This window comes from Heloderma suspectum, chromosome 6 (genome assembly GCF_057233095.1).
Source record: "Heloderma suspectum isolate Gila_16-S chromosome 6, 16-S_ref, whole genome shotgun sequence".
Lineage (NCBI taxonomy): Eukaryota > Metazoa > Chordata > Lepidosauria > Squamata > Helodermatidae > Heloderma > Heloderma suspectum.
Window position 1 is genome coordinate 31,589,282 of NC_139463.1, and position 24,769 is coordinate 31,614,050.

Here is a 24,769-nt window from a genome sequence, read left to right on the forward strand (position 1 = left end):
TAAGGATAAAAGAACCATCAGGGAGAGCAGCAGCTCTTTTGGATGGATTTATATGTTTTGAATTTATCACATTATAATGCAAGTGGGTCACCTTCATCATGGCTCAGTGGCAGAGCATCTGCTTTGCATGCAGAAGGTCCCAGGTTCAATTCCGGCCATCTCCAGGTAGGTCTGGGAAAGGCCCCTGTTTGAAATCCCAGGGAGCTGCTACAGTCACTATCCAGGGCTAAGCAAGGGGGTGCCCTCCAGATGATGTGGACTACAACACCCATAAACCCTGACCATTGGCCATGTTGGCTGGGGTGGATGGGATTTGTAGTCCAAAGAGAATACTGAGTTAGACGCTTCCTATGCTCCTTTGTTTCAGTGGAGGCTGGTGGCTCCAATTCTGGTGGGGCTGTGAGCCCATTCTGGGTTTCAGTCAGAACCACCCAGAACTCTAAAGATGCTGAAAATAGGGGTAGCTTCTTTAGAGTTCTGACAGGTTATGACTGAAACCGGGAATGGCTCCGAAATCGGAGCCACCAGCCCCCACTGCTAGATCATCAGCACATCAGTCACGGGGTGGGCAACTTGCGACCCTCCAGAGGGCTTCGCCTACAACTCCCATCGCCCCTCACCGTTGGCTCCATTGGGTAGGGCTGATGGGCGTTGTAGGCCAAAAGCCTGGAGGGGCGTAAGTCGGGCCAGACGCGTTCCCTGGACGTCCAGAGGGAGTCGCAATCTGTCAGGACGATTGCACTACCGTCCTGACAGATTGCGACTCCCTCTGGACGTCCAGGGAACGCGTGCCTCCCTCAGGACTACACTTCCCGCCGTGCTTTGCGCGGCCGAAAGCAAAGGGGCGGGCCCGGGGCGGGGCCGGCGGCTGCCGCGGCTGCCGGAGAGGAAGCGCGAGGCGGGCGGCGGCGGCGGCGGCGTCGAGCGGAGCCTCCCCTCAGAGCAGAGCGCGAAGCCATGTCCGCCGCGGGCTGCTGCCGTCCCCACCCCGCCCCGGGCCCGACGCTGGGCAGGGATATCCCCGGCCTCGCCAAGCGGCTCAACCTGCCCGAGGGAGTCGCCTTGCCTCCCGGAGACTACAGCACCACGCCCGGCGGCACCGTCTTCGGGACCACGCCGGGCGGTGAGCGAGCGGGGCCGAAGGGCGGGAGAGTGCTGCTACAGTGCCTCTGGGCAGGTGCAGAGTACCTGGGGGGGGAGGAAAGTGGTGTCAGGGGTGCCGCTGGGCATGTGCAGAGCGCCTCTGGGGAGGGGAGAGAAGTAATGCCGGTGTGCCTCTGGGCGCGTGCGGAGTGCCTCTAGGCAGGCATTGGCGCCCCTGTGTTGCGCTTGGACTCTGAGGAAGACGCTGGGCTTTCGTTGAGGCGGGGCTTGACATGGCGACCCCTCTCCCCTCCGTGGTGGAGGCACGCTAGAGTACCTCCGACCATGTGCAGAACGACCCTGGGGCAGGGGGTGGCACCTCTGGGTTGCTCCTGAGTGCTGGGCAGATGCTGGGCGTTCTTTGAGGTGGAACTTTATTATTTGTATTTATTAAATTTGTATTTATTAAATTTATTAAACGCCCGTCTGGCTGGTCACCCAGCCACTTGATGCGTGATGCCTCTCCCTTGATGCGTGATGCCTCTCCCTTGCCCCTTTTTGTGGTAAGGTAGTTCTGGAGGACCTCTGAGCATGTGTACAGTGCTTTGGCCTCCTGCGCATAACCTGCCTTGCAGGCGTAGAAGGCTACAAGGCAACGTTTCCAGGTCAGAGGATAGTGGAGCTTGAGCCCCCTTTCCCCCTCCTTGCGTCTCTCATTTTTGTCAATAAGTACTTGGATTGTGAGTATATAGGAGGGAAGGAACTGATCACAGAAGCGAGCTCAGGAGTGGGTGGATAACAGCCTTAATGTGAGGCAGGTTTCAGACCTAGTTCTTTTTTCACTAATGTAGAAATAATACAAGAATGCCTTTTAGTGGAGAATTATTACTAGAGTGGCTTCTGTGTATGCACGAAGAAAAGACTGTCGCCTTAAAGACGAACAGATTTATTATGGGATATGTTTTCATGGACTAGAGCCCACTTTGTCACATGCATGAAGTGTAATCTTCATTTGGCAGGAATACCGATGGGTACAGAAGGGGAAAAAAGGTAAACAGTTGGGCCAAAAGAGGCACGGTCTGCCTGTTCAGAGTGTGGCCTTATCCATACCATGGAGGGCCAGACTATTCCTGATATGGGAGGTCTGACTGGAATTCCTGCTGCCTTGATATTTTTCTAAAAGCAGCTGGTGGGAGGGGAGGGGGGAAATTTGGATCATGGCCGTGGTGGTGGGAGAGGTTGACACTCCTCTCTTGCCATTTCTCTGAATGAAATCGCTCCTCCCCTGTAACTGCTACGAATTGCCAATGGACAAACCTACATTCAGTCCTAAGCATGCTTTCAGGGCATTAGTCAGGGGGTAATGCTTATTGTCAGCCTTGAGCCCTGGCACTGCTTGAAATATAGGGAAAAAACACTTAGGATGCAACACTATGCATATTTAGACAAGAAAAAGCCCTACAACTCCCAGCATTCACCAGCCAGCAAGGTGCTCATATGCTGCCCTGCATGTTTAAGAGTAGGAAACCATTGGCCGAGGAAGGTGATTGTGGATTTCAGAGTTAATTTGGGGTAGCACTTAACCCCCGAACGGATTTCCCAATACAAGCAATCAGGCATGGGATTTCAGAAACAGTATTTGTTGTACAGAGAAACAGCTGCTTTCTCTTCTTTTTCTTCTGAATAGTGTGTGCTATAAAGGAAGCAGCTGGTTGAAAGGTTTCTGTCCCTGGCTTCAGCGCAGGAAAAACACACATGAATAGCTGAAGTAACTGACCGCAAACTGTGCATTGTAAGCCCCGTGAATGCCCGATAGAGGCCTTGTGTTTAGGGTCAGAGAACAGGTACCCTAGAGTGGGGGGGGTGCTGCTGCAAAAAATGGGAGTGGGGCATATCTGTGCTTTGCTTGCATTCAGATTGGGTTTCATGTGTGGCACTGAGGTATGACAGGGGGTAGATGTAGAAGTCCAGAACTGCAGGGTATCTTTTGGAGAGGGGAAGTGAGAGTGTGGTATATACTGCACGTTGTAGTGTGCCTGGGTGTGCCTGAGTCATCAGGGCTGGGAAATATCCTGGCATTGTATTTTGTCCCCGTTGCTTTCTCAAAAACAGTTGCAGCCTGAACCTAAATATCTTTGTTTGGGACTAAGTCCCACTAAGATCAGTGGGGGTTGTTCCAGCCTCAGTGCAGATTAGTATGCATTTGCCACCCCCTGATTTTTGAAAACGGAAGAGTGGGTTTCTTTAGTGCTGTAAAATACACACTCATGTGTGGAATTTTTGTTTGGAGCTGCTGTGTCTGAGTGTAGTGCTGGGGCAGGTGGTGGTGCTGTCTGAGCAGTCCCACTCCACCTTCAGTATGCATGCCACAAAGCCAGACTATGGCTGGGTTTTGATGATGCACCAACCCACCGTAGGTCGCCCCTGAACGCGACACATGGTGAGTTAGCATGTCAGGTGGGAAGCGTGGGTGATCCCACCCACGATCAGTAAGTTACCCACCCTTGTTACCCACCCTCTGCAGGGGTGGCTTGCTGTGTCATCTGGCAGGTGCTCTGTGGATAAATCACAGCGACCAGCAAGACAGCCTCCTAGAGTGCCCGGAAGTGGAGAGGAGGAGGATTATGTATGCTGCCTTGGGTTCCTTAAAGAGGAAAAAAGGCGGGATATAAATGTAATAAATAAATAATAAGTGCCGGCAATACTCCTGCCCACACAGCCAAACTTGGTGGTCGCATAGTGACGGCTGAAGTGGTTGGCACAACCCTGTTCCCGCCAGGTTGGCTGCTGGGATATTCATCTACAACAGTGGGAGGACAGTGATGGAACCATGGAGCAGGGATGGGTAAGGGAACCACGCTGCCCTGCATCATTCCGCGGTCATGTCGGGGAGGCACTTGTCGTGGTTTCCCTCCCTGAAGCGTGGTTCTGCTACCCACCCTCCTCCTGTAATTGTGTGAATGTGCCTTAAGTTCCTTGTACTCTAGCATCCCCACACATATTCCAAGATAAGAGAATCGTTATGGTTGTAGGTGATAGAGTATGCAGTGCCATTAACTTGGGATATGTTTAGGGATGCTAGAGCACAGGGCATATAATCTAGCTTTATGGTGTATATTGGAGGCATAGAGGGGTTGCTCATACCCTGGCATTGGCTTGTGCGTTGAAGGCAGACGCATTTGGGGTCAAGGACTGTGACTTGAAACAAACAAAGTTGGTGAGACAACACTCTTTTGTTTGAACCTGCAGTTTGATTCAACCATAAAGATTGTTTTGACTCCTCTGTGTGTGTGTTTTTTAGGACAGTAGTAAGTCTCTTGAACAGAAAGTGACTTGTAATGTTCTGGAGTTGGAGTGTGACTGCGGAGGGCATGATTTGTGGGATCAGGGTGTATCTGAGAATTCCAAGAAAAGGGGTGACTTTCCTTCATGTGGGGGTTAGTGGATATGAAATGGTGAGTATGCCGGCAGTGAAGAGCAACAATTCTGAAGGCTCAAGAGTAATTAAGTTTGGCTGCAAAAAGAAGGGATTAATCCTGTGCACAGTCAGGTGTACAAATTTTCCGAAGTTTCTCCATGTACGGTAGTTTCATCAAAGGCTGCCAACACATCCACAGCATGATAGGGGTATGAGATATGAACATTCAGTCTATCACCCCTCCCAATCTATTACCATTACTGGGCTCAATGTCAATAGTCATAACTTTATAAATTCTTGGAATAGAAAATACAGATATTCTACCAATGTGGAGAACATTTAATTATAAAGTTTGATGCAATAATTCTAGTGGTTTGTTTTTGAATAAAAGTTGTTTAACTGTCCAGTAGCTTTATTGCTGTGTTAGTCCAAGAGACCAAGCTGTGTGAAGGAAAGTAAGCAATTCCTTTTATTTGTCGGATATCCATCGGTGCACAAATGTCTGTGGTTCCCCGTGCAGAAGGTCTGTCAATCTTAAAAACCTGTACAGTCTTGCCAACTGAAATGGGTCCATTTAAAAGCTATTTAATTGTTGCTATTTTCACTGAGTTAAAAATGTGAGTCAGGAAAGCAAAGACAAAATTAAACTTTTTGGCCATCTTAATATTGAGACGAGTGATTAAGGAAGAAATGGGTAAAGCTAGCTAAGTTAGCCTGCTTGTAAGCATACCCACAGGGGAAGTTTCCTACATTCCTTTGACTCCTTTAAACAAGACTTTGAAGGGCAGGAAGCAATGCCTGAGAAAAGAAGGCACAATGCAGCTTTGCATTTCACTTGTCAGCATCCTTTCTCCCTGCCATGTGCTCTGTGCTTCCTTCCCCACACCTGCTATGCACACAGGTCAAGGATCAGTGTTAGATATGCGCAGGTGCTGTGCGGCTTGCAGGGATCAACATGCTGAATCCAAGCTCCAGAGACATGGGGTGGGGAAGAGACATGCCCAGCTCTGTTTTGCAATAAGCAGGATTCTTTGGCAGGCACCCAGACTGCTTCATAATATATTTTTTTGAAGTATGTACACTAATGAAATAGAGCAGGTATCTTAGAACCGATTCATATGTTACAAATAAACCCTGAGATGTGCAAAGAACAGAAATGTTTACTCACTTGAACCATATAACATGACAGTTCTGCTTTTCTCCACAAATAATTTTATTGCAGTGTGATCCTATGCATTTTTATTCAGGAGTACAGCACATTAAGTTCACTCTGTAGTACATGTGGCTGGGATTGCACCCTTAGCAGCTTAGCTGTATATTCTCCTGCTGTAAGAAACTGAGTTTCTTTGTGCAGTGTAGACTTCCAACGTGGAAAGCACTCTAGTATAGCAAATTTCAGGGAGTTTGTGTCTGGATCAAATGTGTGGCACTTCATTTGCATGGATTTCTCTCATGTTGGGTAGCCACAGTGGAAGCCCGCTGTTCAGATTCCCATGCATTACGAAAGGGCCTTTGTGTACAAAGAAGCACTGCAACGTGTAAAGCAGCTCTCATTAATGACACATCTAAGCCATGTCTAAGGGCGCAATCTTATGGCCACTAGACAGCCGCAGGATTGGTTGGTTTCCAGGAACTGACCTCAGAGCCCATGCTTCGAGGTCGGTTCCTGGAGAAGTGCCTCCACCGCTGCCTCATAGGTGGCGCAGATTGTCCTTTGGCTCCATGCTTAGAAGAGCAGCACGGAGCGCAGCAAAAGGCGCCATTCCCAGGGGCGGGGAGTGCGGAAGCTTTGGTATGACGCTTATGCATCGTCCAGCCTCCCAACACCTGCTCTGAGGTCCCATGGCTAGACAGGTGAAATCGGCTGTCTAGCTGTGAATGCAAGACAGCTGGAAGAGAAGAGCCCCTCCACATTCTTCCTGCTGTGCATTGGATAGGCAGTCACCTCCAGGTTCGGAGGCCGCTGCCTATCCCGATAGGATTGCTCCCTAAACCTTACCCACAATGTAGGCCTGGCTTCAGATATGGTGGTAGGATGTTTTTAAAATTTAAATTAAAATGTGTACTTTTTTCTCTCAGTAAATATGTAAATTGAATAGACTTGAGTAAAAGATACCTGAAAGAGAGGAGGACTGGAAAAGCACTTCGTGAATCTAATGTGCTATAGAAAGAAAAATGTTTGGAGACGAACTAGTGATGCCTTAATGTTCTAAGCCAGGGGTGGGCAAATGTCAGGCATGTAGGGTCTACTTTGCTTTTTATTAGAACCCAAATATCCACCAACCAGAATCTAGTGCAAAACACACACATAGAATTAAAGAATTCTTCTGATCCCAGGAATTTGTTTGAGTACCAAATCTCAGTGGAGCTCACAGTCCTTCCACACACAAATCGACTCCTGGTTGCTGGAAGCTTTCTTCATTTCAACAGTGTAATTTGGGGTTGAGGTCCTTTATTCCCCTCTGTTAAACATTTGGGTGTTAGAAATCCTTGGCGATCTACCAGAATTCACCCAGAGATCTTCCAGATCTACCTTCTGCCTACCCCTGTTCTAAGCCAACTGATGGAGTTTGATTAAGGCAAGTGGAACCTATGTTAAAACAAGGTATTCACTGTGGGTCTTGTGAGCACCTTTTCTATATGATGGTGTCTGAAAGCAAAGAACAAGCAGAGGAAGAATTGGAGAGCTTTGCTAAAAGCTGATTGGGGGTGAGGCCTTGAAAAACTGGAGAGGAGAGGCAGTGTTTCCGTGTGGGATAATTGCAAGTGGAAAGCAATGAAGTCAGTTTTCAGGGTGAGAACTTGGGTTGTCTGAAGATATTAAATCTGAGGTTAGTACCTCTGAGTTGCCTGAAAGTTATGTTTTGCTTAAAGCCAAGTCCAGAGAGGTGACTTTGACCTCACTCTCCGAAATCCTAACATCGACAGGGATTTAGTTACACTCCCTCACATTTGTGTCAACAGCTCTAACCTTTGACTTTCTGATAGAGGCTTATACCACCCCATGCCATGGATACAAACCAAAGAGCTGACCTCACTGAAATTGTTGTTTGCTAATTGCAACAGAGCTCAGCCTGGAGAAGTGAGGACAAGAGGCTGACAGAAGTGGCCTTTTGATGTGTCAGATAGGGAACACGCTGTTTAGCTCTGCAGGCAGAGTTGATATGAGCTAATGTTGTGGTAGAGCCCCTGCCAACTCCGCTTCTGGATCCCAATGCTTCATTTCTCACAGATATTTCTCTGTGACCCCAGAGAAAGATGGGTCTCGCATAAACAGGCCTCAGCCCATCAGAAGCAGAAAATAATCTTACGGCTGCTAAGCATCAGCATAGGTGGCTAATGCCCCTATTTGTGGTTTGTTTTTAACAGTCTCGGATTGCTATTGGGTGTCTCACCAGTGTGATCAGTGCTCCTTTGTCAGTGCTAATTGCATAGAGGACGTACTTGCACAAACACTTCAGCGCGTGGTAGCCTCTGGGAAAGCTCGCAGGGTCAGTTTTTGGGAAGCATTTTGGCAAATACTTGAAAAGCAGCCTCAAGGGTGGCACACCAGAAGGCCAAAGCCTGTGCATGATGGTGGGTGTGCATCACTGGCTGCTCATGGGGTGAAGCAGCCCACTGCCACCACACACTGTTAATGGAAGTAGGTGTAAAGTTCTAGCTGACTTGAGGAAACCCATTAGATCGAACCTGCATTTTGTAGACAGTTCTTGAAGAGTGAAGTGGGGGGATAGTATGGCACATAATGTTTACATCAACCTTCACCAAGCTGGTGCCCTCCAGATGTCTTGGACCATGCTGGCTGGGTATTATGGGAGTTGCAGTCGAACACATCTGGAAAGCACTGGCTGGGGGGACACCGGTCTGTGTCATCATGCAAATAGGAACATGCCAGGGTCAAAAAGCAGGTTATGAGTGTGTCTTGAGCAGGGCTGTCACCTGATTAAAGAAATCTTAGTAAATTGCTTGTATGAGCTTTAGGGCACAGTCTTATGCATGTCTAGACAGAAAAATGCCCTACAACTCCCAGCGTGCCCCAGCCAGCAATGCTGACTGGGGCATGCTGGGAGTTGTAGGACATTTGTTCTGTATAAACATGCATACTACTGTGCCCTTAGTCGATCAGTTACATCTGAATAAATTTGCAAATGGAATTACTTGTTCCTGCATTAATTGATAACAGGATAACATTGTCCAATGGGCGAAACATGTTAACTTCCCTCCCTCTCTTCTCCCCTCTGTGTCTGTCTGTCTGTCTGTCTGTCTGTCTCTCTCTCTCTCACACACACACACACACACGTTGGTGCAAGAGGTTTACCTATTCTTATGACATTTTTAGGACTGTGTGTACTCTGCATTTGAAAAAGGAAGAAGAAAAAGCAGGATTCTGCACCAAATGAAGGCCCGTGGCAGAGGACCAGTATTCAGAAGGTCCCATATTCAGTCCCTGGCATCTCCAGTCAAAAGAACTGCCTAGGCCTCTGCCCCAGACCCTGGAGAGCTGCTATCATAGTAGATAATACTAGATGGAGGTGCTGTGAGTTAGTGGTTTCTATGTCCAGAAATTGGGTGTACAACCTAGGAACATCAGAAGCTGCCTTATTCTGAGGCAGGCCATTGATCCATCTAGCCCAGTATTGTCAACACTGACTGGCAGCAGCTGTCCAGGGTTTATGATAAAGTCTTTCCTAGCCCTACCTGGAGATGCCAAGGATTGAACCTGGGACTCTCTGCATGCAAAGCAGGTGCTCTACCACTGAGCTACAACACCTCCCTGTTCTAGATGGGGTTTCAGTCCTCCTGAAACTGAGGTCCAAGTAGCTTTGATGGCTCAGAATGTGTTTCACCAGCTTTGACTGGTTTGCCAGCTACAATTGTTTCTGGACAGGGATAGTCTGGCCATGGTGGGCCATGCTCTGGTAACCTCCCAATTGGATTACTGTAATATGTTGTAAGTGGGGCTTCCCTTGAAGATGAGCCAGAAGCTTCAACTAGCGCAGAGTGTGGCTGCAAGTATGTTAACTGGTGCAGCCAGGTAGAATCACGTTATGCTGAATGTGAAGGAGTTGCTCTGGTTGCCTATTTGCTTCTGGGCCCAGTGCTGGTACTTTCCTTTAAAGACCTAAATGGTTTGGGGCCCAAAGATCTAAAGGAGTGTCTCTCCCTGTATGAGCCTTCCCATGTGCAGAAAAGGGCAACTAAAATGATCAAGGGGCTGGAGCATCTCCCCTATGAGAGAAGGTTACAACAGCTGGGATTGTTTAGCTTGGGGAAAAAGGAGGGTTAGAGGAGACGTGATAGAGATGTACAAAATTATGCATGGTGTGGAGAAGGTGGATAGGGAGACATTTTTCTCCCTTTCTCAAAATACTAGAACCCAGAGTCATCCTATGAAACTGATTGGTGGGAGATTCAGGACAGATAAAAGGAAGGACTTCTTCACACAGCACATAAACTATGGAATTCGCTACCACAGGAAGTAGTGTGGGCCATCACTTTGGATGGCTTTAAAAGGGGGTCAGACAACTTCCTGGAGGAAGAGGCTATCAATGGCTACTGGTCTTGATGGCTATGTCCTACCTCCAGTACCAGAGGCAGTGAGCCTATGCACACCAGTTGCTGGGGAATATGGGTGGGAGGGTGCTGTTGCACTCATGCCCTGCTTGTGGGTTTCTGGTCGATGGCTGGTTGGCCACTGTGAACAGAATGCTGGACTAGATGGACCCTTGGTCTGATCCAGCATGGCTCTTCTTATGTTCTTATGTCTTGAGATCTGCAGGGCAGGCTCTTCTCAAAGTACTTTCAACCTGTTGTGTAAACAAGGGAAGAGAGCCTTCTCTGTTATGGTACTCAGATTGTCAAACACCCTCCACACAGACATGTTATTGCAGTCTTTCCAGTACCGGGTTAAAACTTTTCTGTTTCCTCAGGCATTTTAAGTTGGGCTAGTCTGTATTGCTATATTTGCTGCCTTTTAAAAATAGTTTTATGAGTACTGTACTATTTTTTACCGTAGTTTGTAGTTGCATACTCATTGTACACCGCCTTGATAGCCGTAAGGGTAAAGCCAGTTTAAAAATACTTTAAATAAATAATAAAATAATACGTGGACCAGTGGCCTGACCCTGTATTTAGCAGCTGCACATGTTAACGAGAATCCAAAATCTGTGTTAAGAAAAGCGGAATTCTGCATCCTGCATAAGTCATGCAAATGAAGCAGACTTGTAGATAAGAGAATAATATTGCAGATGCAGTACTGTGCAGGGCACTAAAGTCCTGACCACAGGAACTCTTGCTGCACTCTTGCTGGCTTTAGAGATTGAACCAGACATTCTAGCAGCCATGAGGGCTAGAAACCTAAAACTGCACACAGTATCTAAATTCTTTCCCTGTATCTAGCCCACACATATATTCACATCATATGACACTGATGGGAATCTCAAAAGTTTGCAACGTATCTTGGGGGTGGGTCTGCTGTTAAATAAACAAAAGATTCTACTGGGTGTGCCCAAAGGATCCTGCCCTTAAGAAACAATCAAAACTTATGGGGTAAGTGGTGTGGAGATGTTATTGACCCCTCTAACATGAATACAATCAGAGACCACAGATCATAACCCTCAAAAGTCCCCCACCCACCCCATTTGTAAATGGCACAAGCCATTGTGCTCCCTGATCTGTAGTTGGCTTAATAAACAGGATCTCTAGACATGTGACTGACGGAATGTAAACCCAGAGACGCAGTCCTCCAGTGAACCCGTTATGAAATGTCCCTGTGTAATAACTGGTACACTGACAACTGTTCTAGGAAAACTGGTGTTGTTCTGCATGTGTTCCAACAGTTGGCAGCTGTAACAATCGACAAGGCTTGTTGTCTCTGCAAACCTTGATTAATGGCTGTTTAATGTTGGGCGTAGGTCTGAACTGGTGACTCTGCCAGTTTAATTCCAGTCCCCTGATCTGTGAAGACTAGCCAACTTTGAAATGCTGACGGCGACTTGGAAAATAATTTAGCACAGGCTCCTCAGCAGCGACTATCTGAAAGTCTTTCCCCAGCCCACATGCAATATTTTTTGTAGATCCTCTAGCTTGAAGAGAATATTGGGCGGAGGTGTGTGTGTGTCTGTCTATCTGTATCTAAGACAGAGGCTTCTTCATCCAGCTCAGTGAATTGCATGAATATAGCGCAGCCTTCTGCAATCTGGTGCCTTCTAGATTTTTGCTTTAGAAAAGGTAGGGAACTGGTAGTCCTCCAGATGTTGGTGGACTGCAGTTCCCATCACTCAGTCATTGGCCATGCTCGCTGGGGCTGCCAGAAGCTGGTGTCCAACATCATCTGGAGGGTTATAGTTTCCCCACACCCTGGTTTAGAATGTTCAGAGCACGTCATGCGCATTAGTCCAATCTTTGTAACAACAACAGCCCACCCCGTCCTTGTTTTCCATTTTTCTTTTTCCACAGACAACATTTCATAGTTACGGAACATGCTCGGTCCCCATTGGGCTGTTTGGACTTTAAAAAAAAGGTTTTTTTGGCACTTCTGCAAACTTTGGGGTTTCCCCAAGTATGCTGATACCTCCCTCTTGTTTCTCTGTGCTCCTGTTTTGGCTAAAGTCCTGTTGGCACTCACCATCTGAGTTTGCTATTACAGGGTATGCTAAGAAAAAGTGATTTGCTGAATACCACCAACTTACTCATCTGGCTGAGAGCCCAACTTCATGTTGCTTATAGATGTGTGAAACAAAAACTTGGTGGCCTTTTTTTTTTTAAAGGAAAGCTGTTTAAGTAAGGGGAGGGGATTTATAGTAGAGATGGAGCAGGTGAGAAGCACCCTTTCCCTGCTGCTTTGCCCCAGATCAGACATGTCCATTGCATTCCTCCTGCAGGGCTCCAAATGAGAGAGAGTGAGAGAGTTTATCTTTATTTGGAGTGTTGTGTAGCTAGGCCCAAGGTAAGACTTGACTTGGGGACATCAAAGCTCACACTCATAATTGATGTACCAGCTCTTGCTAGATTATTAGCATTAAGCCCTGAAATATGACTTCATTGGCTGGTTTTGGGGTTTTCATCTTAAAACAATATTGAGAGGGCTCTTTTCCAGTGCAATCATGAATGAAAGTTTTGGAAATTAGCTGCAGGGTATACATATATTTCCTTTGCAAACAACCTCTCCTGAGTTTCATCACTCCAGGGCCAGGACGAAACCCATTCTGGAAATGGAGCATCCAGTATTTATTTGACGTTAAACTCTGTCATGACCTAATGGTGACAAATGCCACCAGGTTGTCAAAGGGTGAAGTCGTAATATTTTTAGAGTAGCTGGGCTGATCTAAATGCACCTTTGCTCTAAAAGATCGTGCTCTTTTTAAAAGTACTCATCAAGAAACGTAACCCTTTTTATTTAAAAAAAAAATCTGAAAGAGTTGCACTTCTCTGTTTTTTTTAACCTATTAAAGTGACAAATGGAAAAAAAATAATGTAGGCAATTGAAAAAGGCAGGCAGAACACTTGAAACAGTATGAGACAGAACAGGTGGCTGAACCAACACGTTGCCTGGTATTCTGTTGTGTGTGTGTCATTCAAATTGCAAAGCTGAGAGAAGCCAGTTTCTCACTGCAGCTGAAGGATACACCATGAGTTTTCCTACGTTATATCTGTCTTCCCCCCCCCCCCCAGAAGTTATATCTAGGCTTTGCTGCTTAGACAGCACAACAGCAGCAACATGCAGACATGAGTACAGAGCTCCTCCTAGTGCTCACTCAAAGAGATATTTTACATTGGCAGTCATCTTGCACCACCACTACTTCATGGAGAGCTCTTATCCCTTGTATGTGAACTGGCCTCTCCTCCTGCTCCAGTGGTGAGCAGCCCCAGTTTGGCGCCACATGAGATTTTTCATGGTGAAGAAAGAGTGCGCTGTGTGAAGGGCCATGATTTTGTTTGACTCCATTCCCCTAGTTCAGGTACAAAGGTGGGGATTTTGAGACACAAATATAGTGAAACCATTCACACGTCTTTGTGTTTCCTTTTGCTTGAGTCCTGATCTGTCTTTGTGGGCCATATTAACTAGGGGTGAGGCTTCTAAGAAACATTTGTAAGGTCTTGCCCCCAAAGGGCTTGGAGATGTGTGTGTGGAAGGGTAAGTTAATAGATAGTGGGTTGGAGTAGAAGTAGGGATTGGGGAGAATTTTGTTCACTTTGCATTTTGATAAGAACTTACCAAATCTACACTTTCCATATCAATATGCGTTTCTCAGAATTTTGCAGTGCCATTCTCTAAACCAAAAAGAGCATACAAAAATGTGTATATTGGGGAAAATATATACAAAAATATGTATATTGGGGGGAAACTGTACAAAAAGTATTATGTAAGCCTTTATATAATATTGCTTGCAAAAATGTATATATTAGGAGAAATGCATATGGAAATGTATACAAACTGATGCAGAAACAGGATGGAACAAACTGAGAATTGGGGGGAAATGAGAAACTGAGAACAACCGAAATTGACAGATTCATCAATCCATGTATGGACACAGAGCCAGAGTCCCAAAATTATCAAGTTGCCACAGTGCACCAGCGGAATCCATTTTGTTGGCTGGCGAGTGCTTTCTTGCAGCATAGGAAGAAAGCTGCTGCTGCAAAAGACTGAAGTTTTAAGAAGAAGCAGGGACATGATTCTTTGCTTTCCTTCCATGCCGCTTTTGTGCCTTAGGGGAGAGGATCAGAGGTTTCTCCATTCTTTTCTTCCTGGCTTGAAGGGGGAACATGCTGATCATGTAAGAGGGTATGTACAGACATCTAGGAATCTGTGTGTGTAAGAATGTGTGCACACAATTCCAATGTAAAACTGTGAACTTGTGCCCCGGACAAATACCATCGAGACAGATATTTTGGGCAGCTTCAGATGTAAAGAGAAACCATAATTTCCCTTTACATCTGAAAATGTATGAGCTTCAGTAAGCTGCCGCAAGCTCATGACTCATGGATCCAGCCTTTCTCTGCATCCATCATCCAGAGGAGGAGGTCAAACTTTTAAACTAACCACAGTTGTTGTGATGTCCAAACTCTGGCGGGAGGGTAGATAGTTTAATCTAAACTATGATTTGAGAGCAAGCCAGGATCGAACAGTGAGAGGGAAGGGTGATCATGCAAACCTGACACCATGATATGCAAGAGGTACGGCCGTGACACTTATCTGCTGCAACAGACTAACATGGCTGCCCTTCTGGAATTTGCTTCCAGGCCAAAAAGTTGTTCCTCAGCCCCTTGGTGAAAGCCGTGATTTCTGTATGTATTTCCCTTCCAGGTACGCGGATTATTTATGACCGTAAATTTCTAATGGAGTGCCGGAATTCTCCAGTTGCCAGAACACCACCTTGCGATCTTCCAGACATTCCAGGTGTTACGAGTCCAAATGTGGATGAGCTCAGGACCGAGGCCAACCTCATCCACGCTGACGAGGAGAAACCAGGCTTAGGTAAGTGGTGATCTGCTGCAATGTCATGGAAGTATCTTCCAGTGTGCAATGCAAACCCAGGCTGCACAATGTTGATCCATTGTAGGGCCGTCTACCAGGACCTCTGTAAACCTGTGTCTGCTCCCTGCTTCTGTTTGCAAAAATGGGTGGATGGGCATTTTTAAACACCGTGGAGGCCCAGGCCTGGCATAAGCACCTGGCATCCTAGGACAACTGCGGGGGGTTCTAGTGCTCCAGCAAGGCCCACCAGCACTGCCCCTCCAAATCAGGCAGCTGGGCCTGTACATTTCTGTTTTGATTTCCTACAGTGCTCCGGAGTGACACTACATCAGGGGCTCCAGAGTATTAAAATGGCAGCCCCAGAGAGTTCTTGCCACTGCTGAATAAGTCTCAGCAGGCCCATCAAGAGGGCACCTTGTCCAAACTTGGAGCCTGCTCTGGAATAAGCCATAATATGTGGTTGGGGGACTGTGTCATCCCTGGTGTATCCAAAAGTGTGCAGGCCTGGGACAGAGGCATTAAAATGTGTTTTGGAGTAAGTTGAGTGGCCTCTGGATGCAGTGTAGCTCTGTCCTTAGGCTAAGCACAGCACTAATTCAGAATGTTCCTCCATCTCTCAGATTTCAAGGGGAGGGCTCCCCACTTCCCCATCACCATTTAATGTTTTGGTATTGTGGGTTTCTTTCATCAGAGAAAAGTTCTTCCTGGATATACAGAAAGGAATATTGATGTTTGATGTTTATTGAGCCCTTAGCATTTGGCCTGGTCATATCTGTAATCGGGCATTGCTACAACTGTGCCCATGGGGCACCAACTCTGATACTATTTCACAGGACTGGCCCTGCATCTATTCCACAGAGCCCTAAGTGTCCATCAGTGTCAATGGAACCGTTTTTTCTCTTCCTATTGGGCAGATTGCAACTGGGGAGGGGAAGGTTAACTCTTCCGTCCCCAAATGCTGCAACTCCCCACCCCCCAATATTCCCCTGCATGGCAATTAAGCTTAGAAGAAAAAAAAAATTCTGTTGATGTGGGATGATCTGAGGCAGGATGCAAATTAACTGAAGAATTTATTTTAATTGAGATGATTTAGGCCTCATCTGGAGTACTGTGTCCAGTTCTGGGCACCACACTTTAAGAAGGATGCAGACAAGCTGGAAAGGGTTCAGAGGAGGGCAACAAAGATGATCAGGGGACTGGAAACAAAGCCCTATGAAGAGAGACTGAAAGAACTGGGCATGTTTAGCCTTGAGAAGAGAAGACTGAGGGGAGATAGGATAGCGCTCTTCAAGTCCTTGAAAGGTTGTCACAGAGAGGACAGCCAGGAGCTCTTCTCAATCATCCCAGAATGCAGGACATGGAACAATGGGCTCAAGTTACAGGAAGCCAGACTCTGGCTGAACATCAGGAAAAACGTCCTGACTGTTAGAGCAATACGACAATGGAACCAATTACCTGGGGAGGTAATTGAATGCCTCCACACTGGAGGCATTCAAGACAAGGCTGGACAGCCATCTGTCGGGGATGCTCTGACTTGGATTCCTGCACTGAGTAGGGGGTTGGATTCGATGGTTTTGTAGGCCCCTTCCAACCCTACTATTCTATGATTTGGATGAGAAATTAATTGGCTGGCTTTGCCTCCTGTAAAATTTAAAAACATCCTCATTTTTTTAATGTGTATGTGGCTAGATAGCATCACCGATGCAATGAATATGAACTTGAGCACACTCCGGGAGAGAGCAGAGGACAGGAAGGCCTGGTGTGCTATGGTCCATGGGGTCACGAAGAGTCAGACACGACTTAACGACTGAACAACAACAACAAATAGATATAAATGAGCATATGCACATTTTATGAAGATTTGTGTCCTATGAGCCTAGCAGCACTCCTGTCTGTGCTGAAGAGTATAAAGCATTCCCATCCAGAAGTGGCCACAAACTCTAATGCTGATGCTGGAAATACCCTGTTGTGTGGGTATTTCTAGCATGTTTCTAGTGGTTTAGCAATAGCATAGCCTCAGCTACCAGCTTCAAAGGGCAGAGTGCCCAAATGGTAATATTTGTACTACTTAGGGCATCTGCTCCTCGTGACTTTGTTACCACAGCAAAACATTGCTGAAAATAGTAGCCAAAGAAGAACCTTTGAGAGAACATTTTGTTCTTAGTTGGCATGCAGGGAGCACTGAAACAGCTTTAGAAAAAAATAAAACTTGTTTTACCGCTTAACCACCATTATCAAAAGCATTAATTCCACTTGTTTGTTCATAATCAGTCTGAAATGTTGACAGATTATAGGCTGCCAACCTTTGGGTTTGTTTGTTTTTAAAGTTGTCTCAAGCCTTTCTGTTAAGGACTTGAGGAGTGATACTTTTTGCTTTCAAAGATTTGAGCAAGAAGCCTCATCAGGCTAATATATGTGAACTTGAATTTCATCAATAACTTTTCTCTTCTGCAGGCGAGGAAGCCCAGTTCGACATGGATATCTAAAAAACCTGTCTCCTGAGAATAGTTTTTTTGTTTCCGGTGAAGATGAGAAATCAGCAATGCTTCCAAAACAAGTGAGGCTTGTAGAATAGCCCACACTTTGCAAAGCTTTCCAGGATGGAAGGTCCATTACATTTTTTACTTGGAGGAGAAGAGGAGACTTCCTGTTGCAAAAGGACTGAATGCACTGGCATGTTCTCTGTGTGGTAAGAAGACTGCCAGTGATGAGCGTTGGAATGAGAGAAGCGGAATGCTCTGTCCAACTTCTATGCCTTCCTTGAGTTGTTGTGCCATTGTTCCTGAATATCAGTGCTCTCAAGCAAGGGACTGGGTGCATGGGGAGAAATAAAATCATGCTGGATCTAGGGGATTAATTCAGTAGCAGGTCTTTATTCTCATCACTCTTCTCTTGGGCAAAGTACTCTACAGTCTTTATATCATCACTCTCACAAGGGATGGGAAACTGATGCTGTGTACAGATACTCATTTTTGTAAAGCAACAGAGCACCTTTCTGTCTTAAGCTTTTCCATAGCACTAGCAGCAATGGTAGCTTGATAACGGTACAAATATAGTGGGAGAAGCTTGGTCATGAGAGGAAACTGCTTGTTCACTCAATTTCCCTGTTCTCTGTAGCCACTTTCCCTAGTGCCATACAAATCAATGGCCTGGTGAAATCGACTAGCTTACATCAGCCGCTTCTGATCAATTGCACTCCTGAAATAAACGTTTTCTTTTCTTTGCTGGAGTGGTGGGGAGTGCATATCGTTCAAAGAAAAGTGGTTTTTCAAAAACTAAAAAAAGTTCTTGAAATGAGAAAGTATTGCTGTGGGAAAGCGGGTAGCCTTGCACTATTTTTCTTCTTTCTAAAGGGCTCTGTAAATGCTCATGTAGATCTGTACACATCCTTAACTGTACTTTAAAAAAAAATAAAGATGAGAAAATTGCTCTGAGCTTTGGAGGAAACTGTTTCTCATCATTAGTGATCTCACACAAACTGTTAGTGCACGGTTGTCACAGGCAGCTATCAGTAGCATCTAAGGCTTAGGGCAGGGTTTTCCAACCTGGTGCCCTCCAGATGTTTGGGACTACAACTCCCAGAAGTCCCAGCCAGCATGGCCTATGTTCAGGAGTTATAGGAGTTGTAAACTAAAAAAATCTGGAGAGTATTGCTGGCTTAGGGAATAGACAGTTAACATAATTGTATTACCACTGTTGCAAGGAAGAGCCAGGAGTTGGAGATTATCTGACTGAAGGAGGCACTACACCCCAAGGAACAAAATCCTGTAGAGGGTAGGGATGTCAGAGAATTCCGCCACGGATCACAGGGAGGCCGAATGCCAGTGCATTCGGCCCCCCGAAATTGGTGGCGAAACAGCCTGCCCCCCCCCCCTCCGGGACGAGACTTACCTGGGGCGGATCTTCCGGGCAGCAGCAGCTCCGACGGTGGTTCGGCGGCAGGGGCCGGTCTTCTGACCGGCTGCTGCCACCGCCATTTCCAGTTTAAAAAAAAAAAAAAGATGTGATAGGCTACATAAAGATTTACGTAGCCTATCACGGCTAGGTTTAAAAAAAAAAAACCGTGATAGGCTACGTAAATGTTTACGTAGCCTATCACGTCTGACTAAAAAACAACAAAACGCGCGTACGCAAATGGCGGCGGCCACAGCCACCGCTATTTGCGTTCCTTATTTTGGCACGTCTTAGTCTACGTCAAGATTTAACGGACATAGCTATTTGCGTTCCCCTTATTTTCGCCGTCTTAGTCTACGTAAATCTTGACGTAGACTAAGACGTGCCAAAATAAGGAACGCAAATACGGCCGCCGCCATTTGCATCCCTGTTAGCCAGCGGCCGGATGTCCGGCTGCTGGCGGAGCCGGCCGGCAGCTCCACAGAATCCCTGCGGAGCAGAGCCGGCTGGCCAGGATTCCGGGGGGAGGAACGGAACGCCTCCCCCCCAACATCAACATAATCCGCGAACGGGTAAGTGACTTTCGTACATCCCTAGTGGAGGGTGTGGGGAAGAGACAATTTTTCCATGTGACCTCTGTGGAGCCTTTAAAAAGCTGCAGTTGGAGCACAGTACCTTTTTCAGTCACCACTAGCTAATCCATGTGATTAATATTATGGGAGTGGTTAGGCGCAAAGACAGTTATATATACCTCATCATACACGAACTGCAAAATGGGACATCTGATTACAGAGCTGCTTACAGAACTATCAGTATGTTGCAGCTAAGACTAGTGCCAAGCTACCTGTTATGGTATTAATGCTTTTGAAGAAGCATGCTTAAACTGTCCACTTCCATTTTGAAGAAAAAAGCAAACATGAGGCCCCAATCTGGAACGTGGCACTGATGGATTAGGGCCCTGTGCCAGTTTCCTGATGAATAGTAGCAGTGGGGGATTTCTGTAGAAAACCTTCCAGATCAGGGGCTGTATGGCTGCTATTTCTTCAAAATAAAAGCAGCTGCTGGAAGGGACAATGTACTTGAAAATATTGGGGAAGAGCAGTTCAAAAGTCCTCACTTTGTCTTCCTGCCCTCACTATCTCACATGCACACACTTCTCCATGGCTCTGTCTCTGCTGTTAAATAAAAGTTTCCTGCAGAACACTTCACCAACGATACTCAGAATTGACTGTTACTGTCTCCTAGGCAAAATACTTCTGCATCATGATGAATGGTGCATATGCATCGCTGCGATTTCCACAGTAAAATGCAGGAACTGCAATCTGGAAAGGATCAAGCCCATGTTTAGTAAAATCTGTAAATTTGGCCTTACACAGGAAAAAAAGCAGTCCCATTCCAGAGTGCCCTCTAGTACTAAATCTGTTCCTTGCTCCTTGCCATGCTAAATTCTATGTTTTTGTACTATTCATCAGGGGAAGATGGAAGGTAAATCTGACTGGATCTGCTGTTAATCTGGGTGATTTGCAGCAGACCAGCAAGGATTTCTGACTCCCAGTTGTTTAACAATTACAACAACAAAATGATACACCCTGTCCTAAATTAGACTGCTGAAATGAAGAAACCTTGGGATAACTAGGAGTGGTGTTTGTGTGTGTGTGGAAGGATTGTGAGCTCCATTCAATTATGCTACTCAAATTCTTGGGCTCAGAATTCTGTAAATCAAAGTGTATGCCTTTTGCACCTGGCTCTGGTTGGTGGATCTTGGAGTTCTCTAAAAAAAACAAAAAGCAAAAAAAGTAGATCCCATAGTCCTGAAGTCTGACCACCACTGCTACACATCCTATACTATTTCTTGCAGAAATGGGTAATTCCCACTGCACTGAAAGCTGAGGATTAAGGCTGTTGCATGGCTCAAGAAAGCATAGTTTGGTCAAATAGAGTCAAGGCATGCCCTCCTTTTGTGAGTGAGGGTATCTTTTAGACCTTTTATGCAGGCACAGTGGGAGGTGCCTTTCTGTGGATTTATCAACACTGAGAGGTCTAAGTACCTGCCAGGGCTAATAAAGTCTTTTTCTGTGGGATTGGCCCCTGTGAAAGGGGACCAGGTGTAATTTCATTGGCAAAGAGATATTTTTTTCTAGGCTGGGTTTCCCTATTTCTAATAGTCTGAAATTCCTGCACCTTAAGCTGCTGGAAACTGGGCAGCTGGTATTAAGATTCCATGTGCCAGAAAAAGCATTGCATTGCTCTGCAAGCAGTATCTCAGTTCCTTATAAGGAACATAGCCTCAATTGTGTGTGACAATATTGAACTAAAAGCTTTATGTTCGAGATCCTCTGTTCTGTTGGCTGGCTGCCCTCCTTTTTCAGAGTGTTTTGAATTATCTGGAACAAGTTGCTGATGAAAGATTTCTCCTGTATTTGCAACAAGACTAATGTGTGGTGTGATATAGCCCAGCTCAGGTGGGCGGAAGGTAGATCAGGATCTACTGGTAGATCTCAGAGTGATGAGTAGATGGATCAGCAAAAAATTTCTTATTTCCAGTTCAACAACAGCACCTACCCCCAGTGCCCTAAATTATACTGCTAAAATAAAGAGAGCTTGGCATAATCAGGAGTGGATTTTTGTAGGAGAGTTGCAAAACTGAGCTCTGTCCAGTTCTGCTTCTCAAAACAAATTCCTGAGGTCAGAATTCCTTCATTCTAAGTATATGTCTTTTGCACCAGGCTCTGTTTGGGGATCTCAGGGTTCTAGTAAAAAGCAAAGTAAATTCCACAAGTAAGGATATGTGGATTTTGTTTAATCTGTTCCATGTGTGTTTCGTGGATTGTCAGACATCTTTCATTCTGTCATCTACTCAGTTACAGAATCATTGACAGAATCATTATTCCCCTTCTGAAAAAGCCAGCCATTAAAAAAATGGCATATTTTGATGTATTTTCCAGTAACATTTATATTTTCATACGATTGAATTGGTATACAATTCTGGAAAGCTTTTTAAAAAATAGTCCACAAGTCCACAGAACCTGCACAACTCAGAAGATGCCAGTCCACTGTGGAATCCATGGGTCAAATTCATAGAAATTCAAAAGTCATTTGATTCCATTTCATATTTCTCCAGCATCCCTACCTATGTCTCCACACTCTTGGTTTAGCTGCAGCTGTGCCATCAACTTCAGTATGCCCCTCTTCCCAGCTCACTACTCTCTTGTTCCTTATGCTTTACGGCCCAAGGGAGGAATACATGCAGAGTAGCAAAGTTTTTAGCTGCCCAAGGATGTCTTCTAGCAGTTCTGCACTAAAATCATCTGGGAACAATTGCTATTTACCTCGGAAGGGTTGAAGACATGCATCTCTGGAGATAACAGTTCTAAAACCCAAAGGAAGCTCCATCCATACATAACCCCAGCTGTTCAGTTAGCTTGTAAACAATGCTTGTGTTTTCCTGAACTTTTTCTGGTGCATGCTCTTGCTCAGACCATAATACAGAAACCCTACATTTTAGACTTCTTCCCTTACCTTAAGTTGCTAATTAGTCAGATCAAAGTGCTAATGGATCTGCCAAGTATTCTTAATCTGTTAGCAAAGTGCTGTGTGTAAGCTTCTTTCTACTAATACTGCTTGGAAAGTATTTGTTTTAAAGCTTTTTTAGCCTTGTCTTCCCTGCCGTTTGAGGCAGCTTGGAACAAGAAGTTTAAAATAGGCATCAAACTAGGAATACTTCCAGTAGAGGGCAGAGTGTTCCAGATGGAGGGCTCATAGCAGCAGTACCATTTGAAGGGCACTTTGCAGCTATTCCATCTTTTCTCCCTTAATAGTTTTCCGCAGTAACAAAAGATATGGAAGAAGAAAACAGAAGAGGGTTACGCATGGAAGATGGCAATAACTGGCCCCACCCTGTAAAATTATGTGAATGGGGAAGACAGTGGCATGAAAAACAAAACGAAGCACCCCAGATATTCCTAAATTGAACAGAATCTGATGACAACCATAAGAACATAAGAAGAGCCCTGCTGGATCAGGCCAAGGGTCCACCTAGCCCAGCATTCTGTTGCCACAGTGGTCAACCAGCTGCCTACAGGAAACCCACAAACAGGACATGAGTGCAACAGCACCCTCCTGCCTGTGTCCCCAGCAACTGGTGTACATACCAATACCATACAGAGAGGAGGCATTTCATAAACTTTTAGTTGAAGACATTTGGACTGCATTTAGGTGTCTCAGAGACTCTCCCTCTGGTGTGATTCTCCCTCTCGTCCCACAGAGAGGGAAGTCCATTTGCAGAGAGGGAGATCCACCCTCATACGTCTCTTCCTTCCAGGCATAGAAACGTCCACCCTTGCTGCTCCACGGTGTTCCAACTTCAGTAATGGTTAAAAAGGGGGGGGGACATTCTAGGAACAGATCCAGGGAGGCTTTGAAGTGGCTGGATCCAAAGCCCCCCTGTTCCCACAACACACACCTCAAATACGGAAAAGTACACCAGCTGGCATTCTTGTTTTCACCCCCTACCTCCTGCCGTGTTGGGCGCATGTCTGGCAGGTCTTGGGATCTGGCCATTCCTCTGCCATGAGTTCCTGCTCCCACATCTTCTTTGGATTGCTCTGTGAATTGCCAATGGCCAAGGGCAGTGAAGGCTGGTGGCTCCGATTTCAGTGGGGCTGTGAATCAATTCTGGGTTTCAGTCAGAAACAGCCAGAACTCCAAAGGAGCTCTTCAACATGCTGAAACCTTTGGGGAAAGGGATGGGGGTCTGACAAAGCTACCCTTCCCGAGCACCCCTAATACCGAATTATATATTGTACTTTTAGTGTGGATTCTAACCATAAGTCACTTGAGGAGCCAGATTTTGGTTGGAAAGAAAGGTAAAAATGTCATAAATACAGAAAAGCTAATGTCGTTATTCTAGATGTCTAGCCAACCATGGGAGTGATGCCTCACTAGCCAAAGTCTGTTGCTAATAAAATGGGAGAAATCAAGTTTCTTTTAAAAAAAGCAGGCCCAAATCTTTTTTTCAGTCAGGAAGATAGCAATTTCAGTCATTGGGATTAAAGCTCATCAAACAACTGTAGGCTTTCGACAACATGGAACCCTTTCACCATTGCTGGAACTTTTCAGCAAAGCTGGCTAAGTTTAAAGGAGTGTTCAGTTTTGTAAAATGTCTGGCACTCCATGAAAGGGGATATGTCCTGATTGAAATATGTCAAAATATTGTTTTATTTCAGATTCCTAATGGGAAATTGAAAAGGTGTTTAAGAACTGAACCTTTGTATCAGAAAAGCCTTCCCCAACCTGGTGTCCTCCAGTTTTGTTTTGGACTACAGTTCCCAGCATTCCTCACCATGGGCCATAATGGCTGGAGCTGATGGGAATTAAAGTCCAGAAGATCTAGAGGTTACCAGACTGGATGGGGCTGCATTAGAAGATACCTGGAGGGAGTAATCCTATGGCTGCTAGACAGCAGCAAGATGGCCATAGGATATCATGCTATCTGGGAACCGACCTCGGAGCCTGGGCTCCAAGGTCAGTTCCCGGAGAACTGATCTCCCCCCACTTCCACACTGCCTCAGAGGCAGCGCAGAATAGCCCCATCCCCTGTGCTCTCAAGAGGAGTAAGGAGTGGCTGAAAAGGGGCATGGCTGGGGGCGATAACTGCATAAATGATGCTGGTGATTTTATTCTTCTGTTGCCCATATAGGCAGTACTTCATGTAAAACAGGGCTGGGCAGAAGGTAGATTTGGATCAACTGGTAAATCTCTGGGTGATTTGCTGTAAATAGGCAAGGATTTCCAAATTCCAATTTTTAAACAATAATATCAGCAAAATGACACACACCCTGTCCTAAATTATACTGCTGAAATGAAGAAAGCGCAGGGTAACCAGGAGTGGATTTTTG

General features: G+C 45.8%; 1 protein-coding gene across 1 annotated transcript; it reads left to right on the forward strand.

Moving 5' to 3' along the window:
• Positions 1 to 900: 900 nt before the first annotated feature.
• Positions 901 to 17,835, forward strand: EIF4EBP1 (eukaryotic translation initiation factor 4E binding protein 1). The gene is made up of 3 exons (XM_084803906.1): positions 901 to 1,123; positions 14,808 to 14,978; positions 17,433 to 17,835. The coding sequence occupies exons 1-3, from the start codon at positions 958 to 960 to the stop codon at positions 17,462 to 17,464; spliced, it is 369 nt and encodes a 122-aa protein (XP_084660032.1). The 5' UTR covers positions 901 to 957; the 3' UTR covers positions 17,465 to 17,835.
• The last annotated feature ends 6,934 nt before the right edge of the window (positions 17,836 to 24,769 follow it).

Coding starts and splice junctions, on each gene's coding strand:
- EIF4EBP1 (XM_084803906.1), top strand. CDS start 958: ATGTCCGCCGCGGGCTGCTGCCGTCCCCACCCCGCCCCGGGCCCGACG. Junction 1,124..14,807: donor CTTCGGGACCACGCCGGGCG/GTGAGCGAGCGG, acceptor TTTCCCTTCCAG/GTACGCGGATTATTTATGAC. Junction 14,979..17,432: donor CGAGGAGAAACCAGGCTTAG/GTAAGTGGTGAT, acceptor TCTCTTCTGCAG/GCGAGGAAGCCCAGTTCGAC.